The sequence below is a fragment of the Oncorhynchus kisutch genome, linkage group LG2 (genome assembly GCF_002021735.2).
Source record: "Oncorhynchus kisutch isolate 150728-3 linkage group LG2, Okis_V2, whole genome shotgun sequence".
NCBI classification, from domain to species: domain Eukaryota; kingdom Metazoa; phylum Chordata; class Actinopteri; order Salmoniformes; family Salmonidae; genus Oncorhynchus; species Oncorhynchus kisutch.
The window spans coordinates 20,605,803-20,613,424 of NC_034175.2; the positions used below are offsets into that span (position 1 = coordinate 20,605,803).

Consider the following 7,622-nt stretch of genomic DNA (forward strand, 5'->3'; position numbering starts at 1 on the left):
AAAAGTTATCCGAATATTTAGACGTTTAGAAGTTAACTGGCTAACTCCGTAATCCTGTTTTGAAGTATACCCAGAGTTTCTAAACCTTGTTATAAACTGGGTGGTTCGAACCCTGAATGCCGATTGGCATACCATGGGTATGACAAAAAAAACGTTTTACTGTTGTAATTACGTTGGTAACCAGTTTATAAAAGCAATAAGGCACCTTGTGGTATATGGCCAATATATCACGGCTAATGGCTGAATCAAGGCACTCCGCAGGCCAGTAAACAAAAGGTCACTGGTTTGAATCCCCAAGCTGACTGGGTAAAATATCAATGAAACCCTTGAGCTAGGCACTTAACCCGAATTGCTCCTGTAAATTGCTCTGGATAAGAGTGTCTACTAAAATGTACAAATGTAAGACATTGTGCTTTAGAACAGCCCTTAGTTGTGGTATATTGGCCATATACCCCTCTCCACCAGACTATGGATATACTGACAAGATACATGTCCCTCTGCCCTGACAAAACAGTTGTCCACAAAGCAGCTCGGAGGGCTGTCTAACTCCAACCTGTCCTTTCTTTGAATTGGTGGATACATCTCATTATTGTAATATATTATTGTAATATTTGATTAGGGTGGTTGATGTCAACCGCCTGTAATCTAATGGAGAGAGATGCAAATGCTACTAGCCTCATGATTGAGTATGCAATATAAAAAGTGTTTGTTTTTTTGCCGGGATGTCACGTGTCCTACTTATATCAGTACACTCATGACAACTTAAGCACTACAAAACTTCTATTTGATCAAATAAACCTCATAGCAAATAACCTCGTAGCAAATAAATCTTACATTTTTTGTTGTTGACTAAATTCGACACTCATTTACCTCCATACAAAAACTCCTTGCTTGGTGAGCGAAACAACGAAAAAACGCCACCTGCTGTATGTAGGGAGGCAGATTTTCCGCCGAGTTGGGCCTCGCTTTCTCTTCCTGTACTCACCAACATATCTTTCTGCGTTGAATATGTATGTGATATTATGTCCTGATGTGTTGAAATGTATTATGTATTTGCTAGTGATATTGAAACGAGTGAAGTATTGATTAGGCTATTGAGTGAGATATTTATTTAAATTGAGGAAATACCTGTTTATGTGCATTTTGGTTTATCCCAGTGTTAAGGGTTGTGCTATGCTTTTAACTTTATTAGCCTCATGTGGCTCATTTTCGGGAAAACTTAGGCTGGAGTGGCATGTTGTCCCAGTTGGAGCTCTGCTAAACTCAGCTGTGTGAGGAATTGCCGGCACTCTGCCTGCCTAAAATTAAGCTAACCTTCTGCACCTGTACATACATTCCACCATTTTTGGCATTTTGCCCGATTCCGTCTGACTCCTTCGTAGCCCCCTGACAATACGGTTAGTGCTATCGGGGATCCCTGAAACGTTCCTAACCCATACCTTCACAATTTTAAATGTTCAATTCCAATGAGTCGCTATTCATAAAAACTTAGGCTACCGTATTTATTATGAAATAAAATTACTATAACATGTATCATATATTATGAACATTATTTCAATAGATACCGGCGCAGGATTATAATTTATACAATTAATTCTGTGATTATTCTCATTATAAAATCAGTATGCGTGGGATACATTTTGTACTATTGACCAATCATTTTGAAAGTAAACAGATAAGGACGCATCATGGGGCGGCGCTGTTTAGCGTGCAGTAAAATCCAAACCAAAGCACATGCGACACGAACACAGCAACAAAAAAAACGGTAAGTTAGGAATTTTTTATAGTTCAATAAATTGTTCATTTTAATACATTCGTATCACTAACTATTTTGTGATTTTTCTTTTACTATTTGTTTCTTTTACTTACGAATATAATATACTTTACGAATATAGGCTTACATAATGCTTGGCTTGCTATGTTATGTTAATAACCATTTGTAATGATTATGTTTAGACTTTGACCTAGCCTACTATCAGATACGTTTTATTTTAGGCATTGTTCACGTTGCATTGTATTGTGTAACGATAGTATAATACATCTATTGGCTAGAATAATGACGTTACAGCAACAGGTGATGGGCGTAGTTTGAATGGATACATTATTGATGGACTTCTCCTTAAACCAATCGGTTGCTAGAACATGAGTGGCGTTTTCCACAAATTGCACTGCAGTATTCTTCTATGGGAATGAAACCGTATAGTAAAATAATAGAACGCTGCTGACCGCGCGACAGTCATCGGAAGCCCTGGATTGTGAGCATTGGAAAACATGTTACTGGACCTCGTGAACACAGATCCGCATATTCAGAGTGGATAGATGTAAGTGATGCCCTGCACGAAAAATGTCTGGCTGAACGGAACGGTTGTAGCCTATGATAAAGATTCATGCCCCAATTTGAGAGCCTGGTTTCACGTCAAGTGGCGTTACTGGCTGTCAGCATCTGTATGCCTATTGACTTTATATTCATTTACGCGCCTATCCTTGGAAATATGTTTGTGCATTGCTGCCGCCTAAAATTCAAGTGTGTAGTTTACCTTGACAAACGTCCGGTATTTCTGCATGGTATTTTTCATTTGAGCCTATATAATTCGGGGTGTCTAGTGAATGTCATATGCCCTCAATAAGTGAATAACACATGGATAACTGATTTGATCACTTTTATGTCATCTATAGGTTTTCTGTGTCGATTTTAAGTTTGTGGTAGACTTATATTTGTCTGATTTTTGCTTGGCTAAAGTAATATTTGTTTTGTTTTTAGGTCACTGCTGCAATCCAATTTGAATATAATCAGTGCCAATCATCGTTGTTGGAGAAGTGGACCATCCCTTTTATTCCACCTGTTGTTCCCCACATGAGAAAAGATGGGGAATAGATTATCTGAACCACAGACCTTCCTCTCGAGAATCCCCTTCTTTCAGTCGTTCCATATCGCCATTTTGGGACTGGACTCTGCAGGTAAAACGACTGTCCTGTACAGGTTGCAGTTCAATGAGTTTGTCAACACAGTGCCTACCAAAGGCTTCAACGCAGAAAAGGTCAATGTGTCTTTGGGCGGCCACAGGACGGTGACCTTCCATTTCTGGGACGTGGGTGGTCAAGAGAAGTTGCGTCCATTGTGGAAGTCCTACACACGCTGTACCGATGGAATTGTATTCGTGGTGGACTCTGTAGATGCCGAACGCATGGAGGAGGCTAAAACGGAGCTCCATAAGATCGCCAAGACCGGAGACAACCAGGGAGTGCCACTGCTGGTGGTGGCTAACAAGCAAGACCTGAGGCACTCTCTGAGCCTGGCAGAGATTGAAAAGGCACTAGCGTTGAAGGAACTGGGCCCTGGCACGCCTTGGCACCTGCAGCCCACCTGTGCCATCATAGGAGACGGACTGAAAGATGGCATGGAGAGACTCCATGACATGATCCTTAAACGGAGAAAGATGCTCCGCCAACAGACGAGAAAGAGATGATCAAGGAGGGAACTGAATCTCTTGTTTTAAATGAAGGACAAAATGAGATGTTCTCGCACCTGGGTGGATATAGAAATTCTCCCATAGGCTCGGCACACTGAGTTTTATCAGTCAATGTTAAACTGTAGGTTCTCGTGTCTCAGACAGCAAACTCTCTTGCTTCATCTTCAGTATTTGTTCCTTTTTAGTGGTTGAGAAAGCACTATGAAGGTAAAGGATTTGTGGTTTATGATTTTATATAGGAATTTAAGTTGTCGTTACAACGAAGGGTTTTGATCCTTGGTAGTAGACCATTAGTAATGGCTACTTCAGAATTGAACACCAAAAATGATACGTTTGATGAACAGAAAAAATAAGTCACTTTTCTTTACAAAGGTTAGTGGAAGGATAACAAGCGTGGTCTTCCTCAAAGGGAACCTTTGTACCTTGTAAGCTACTTTTTAATGTTGTACCTTTTTGTATTTTTTTTTTTTTTACAGTTTTCTTTCTTTCTCAAAAGGAAGGTACGGTCTTGCGCTTCTTGTCTGTCTGTCTAGTGTACCTCTGTCTGTTTGTTAATGCACTTTCGATTACTTTTTTGATGATGGAGTTTACAGCCTTGAGGTTTCCCAATAGAGCTTTTTACACAAAGAGTTTAGTTGCTTCAAAAGAAGCCAACTGTACTGGGTCCCTATTGACCACATGGACAATAGATGGGATTTGTTTTTCATCTTTTCATCTTTAATAAAGCCTCTTTACAGCACTGCTTTTGTTTTGTATGAAGGATATTGCTATTTGATTATTTGTCATTCTAATATTTTTTGAGAAGTTCTGCAGATCTGATAAACCTGATGTGATGTAAAACGTACAGTTGAAGTCGGAAGTTTACATACACTTAAGTTGGAGTCACTAAAACTCGTTTTTCAACCACTCCACAAATTCTTTGTTAACAAACTATAGTTTAGGCAAGTCCGTTAGGACATTTAATTTATGCATGACAAAATTATTTTTTTCAACAAGTGTTTACATACAGATTGTTTCACTTATAATTCACTGTATCACAATTCTAGTGGGTCAAAAGTTTACATACACTAAGTTGACTGTACCTTTAAACAGCTTGGACATTTTCAGAAAATTATGTCATGGCTTTAGATGCTTCTGATAGGCTAATTGACATCATTTGAGTCAGTTGAAGGTGTACATGTGGATGTATTTCATGGGCTACCTTCAAACTCAGTGCCTCTTTGCTTGAGATCATGGGAAAATCTAAATAAATCAGCCAAGACCTCAGAAAACAATTGTAGACCTCCACAAGTCTGGTTCATCCTTGGGAGCAATTTCCAAATGCCTAAAGGTACCACGTTCATCTGTACAAACAATAGTATGCAAGTATTAACATCATTGGACCATGCAGCCGTCATACAGCTCAGGAAGGAGACACGTTCTGTCTCCTAGAGATGAATGTCCTTTGGTGCGAAAAGTGCAAATCAATCCCAGAACAACAGCAAACGACCTTGTAAAGATGCTGGAGGAAACGGGTACAAAATTATCTATATCCACAGTAAAATGAGTCAACATAACCTGAAAGGCCGCTCAGCAAGGAAGAAGCCACTGCTCCAAAAACCGCCATAAAAATTAAACATTAATAGAACTGTTTGGCCATAATGACCATCGTTGTGTTTGGGGGAAAGGGGAGGCTTGCAAGCCAAAGAACATCCCAACCGTGAAGCACGGGGGTGGCAGTATCATGTTGTGGGGGTGCTTTGCTGCAGGAGGGACTGGTGCACTTCACAAAATAGATGGCATCATGAGGAGGAAAATTATGTGGATATATTGAAACATCTCAAGACATCAGGAAGTTAAAGCTTGGTCGCAAATGGGTCTTCCAAATGGACAATGACCCCAAGTATACTTCCAAAGTTGTGGCAAAATGGCTTAAGGACAACAAAGTCAAGGTATTGGAGTGGCCATCACAAAGCCCTGACCTCAATCCTATAGAACATTTGTGGGCAGAACTGAAAAAGTGTGTGCGAGCAAGGAGGCCTACTAACCTGACTCAGTTACACCAGCTATGTCAGGAAGAATGGGTCAAAATTCATCCAATATATTGTGGGAAGCTTGTGGAAGGCTACCCAAAGCGTTTGACCCAAGTTAAACAATTTAAAGACAATGCTACCAAATACCAATTGAGTGTATGTAAACTTCTGACCCACTGGGAATGTGATGAAAGAAACAAAAGCTGAAATAAATCATTCTCTCTACTATTATTCTGACATTTCACATTCTTAAAATAAAGTGGTGATCCTAACTGACCTAAGACAGAGAATTTTTACTAGAATCAAATGTCAGGAATTGTGAAAAACTGCGTTTAAATGTATTTGGCTAAGGTGTATGTAAACTTCCGACTTCTACTGTATGTCTTCAGATACTCATATTTGAAAGAAACTGAAGTAAATCAACAATGACTTTTGGTTTCTCATGCTCACTCTTTGTACCGATAGATTATGAATCTCCCTTATCCCTTCTCTTTCTGAAAGTAAACAAGATGGATATGATTGAGGTGATGGTGAGTGTTTACTTGCAGTGTGATTATAGGGCCTGGAGTCCTTTTATGTTTTCTGGAGCCAAGAGGATCAGCAATGCAGTCAGGGCAGTCTACTCTGTGCATGCCAAGTCAGATGACATACCCTGTACAACAGGCTGGGGCTGGGGAGGCAGAGCATTTTTGTGATGGGGAGAGGCTGTTGTCACATAGCTCAGTGAAGTGATGCCTGTTGCTCACCCATCCCTTCAGAGCAATTGTAACCTTGTGCTGTAGAGCAACAGGGGGAGCAGCAGTTGACCTACTAAATATAGTCCTATATTTGCCCCTGTTATTCTGTTCTTTCCAATGCTCCACTTCGCTTTGTTAACGTGATGTATTTGACAAAATTATTAGATCTGTTTTTGTAATGGTCCTGTATGTTATAGATGCCATTTCACTGTCCTTTTTCCCCCAATTCAAATGATATTAGTAATGTTAAACCTACACCACATTTTACAATGTCTCTCTTTGATTGATATGCATCAGGTTTTAAAGAAAGACAGTACGGCCTCAGGTCCAAGATTCATTTTGAGGTGTCACTCATCTGTGTTGAACAACACCCCAGTTTGTTTTCCAAGGAAGGAAACCCTGTTGGATGGCAGCGACATATTCCTGCTATTCCCATTTCCTGCTCTCCATTCTAGGAAAGGGAGGTAATGGGAGTGAGTGTGAGTCTGATCATGGGACTGGTCGCCCCTTATCCCTGTTTTGGCGTCCAATCCTGATACATGCCTGGTGGCAGGGTCTCTTCCTTTCATCCTCTGATGTAATTAACTAGGGATTAGGATTGGACATAGTTTTGGAAATCCTAAAGCTGGTTTCCTTTCTCACACTTTGCTTTTGCTAACTCAATTATAAACTAACATGGAAAAGTAATATTCATGGCCTGTAATGGCCCGTCGTCACATGATATCCCTGTGCCCAACTAGTTTCCTGGACATCTACTAGGCGGTGGGTTTTATTTGACCGCTTGGCCCTGGCTGAGGTCAACTCTGTGACGATAGTAAGTCCCTCTCCTCAGTCACAGGATCACTGTAGCAAAAGGCATTGTCTCACGTCTGCTCTGGCAACTGCATGTCACGTTAGGAAGACAATTGTAGGAAAGGGGAAAACCACTCCTCATTCCACTGCTCTGCTAGCTAACCTTGAGATTAGGAATGTCGTGGGTCAACTCACTTTCTCAAAGGGCAATAAAATGTACATCGTCTGTCTTCTGGAGCAAGTCGAAATCAAATATTTCCTCTACCTGTGTAATAAAAATATATTTTCTCTAACTGTATACATTTTCAAGCTGTGTACACTGTGCTCAAGGGAAGTAGCAATAATGCATACTCCTCTGCTGCTCATTATGCAGGGTTATCATATCAGGATTCATCTGTCTTTTTCCTGTCTTAGCGAGCGAGTGGCCTATTTACATGTGAATTCTTCCATCGTCCTAGCAGCCTCTCTGAAAGTAGAGTGAACGGGGCCACCTGCAGGGGGGAAGAAAAGGGGAGGGAAAGAAAGACAGAGAGCTCTAGAGAAGCTTGCTCTTGCTCGTCATTGGTGTAAGGAATCTTTCTTTCCATTAATCCTCAGAGGCATGAAAAGAG

General features: G+C 40.5%; 1 protein-coding gene across 2 annotated transcripts; it reads left to right on the top strand.

The window, feature by feature from the left end:
• Positions 1–952: 952 nt before the first annotated feature.
• On the top strand, positions 953–4,209 carry LOC109887902 (ADP-ribosylation factor-like protein 4A). Of its 2 annotated transcripts, none has more exons than XM_031790387.1 (2): positions 953–1,765; positions 2,762–4,209. In XM_031790387.1, exon 2 carries the CDS (start codon positions 2,865–2,867, stop codon positions 3,465–3,467), a length of 603 nt encoding a protein of 200 aa, XP_031646247.1. In that variant the 5' UTR covers positions 953–1,765; positions 2,762–2,864; the 3' UTR covers positions 3,468–4,209. The 2 variants fall into 2 exon arrangements, with proteins under 2 accessions (XP_031646247.1, XP_031646244.1); XM_031790384.1 differs by lacking the exon at positions 953–1,765 and adding an exon at positions 2,035–2,321.
• The last annotated feature ends 3,413 nt before the right edge of the window (positions 4,210–7,622 follow it).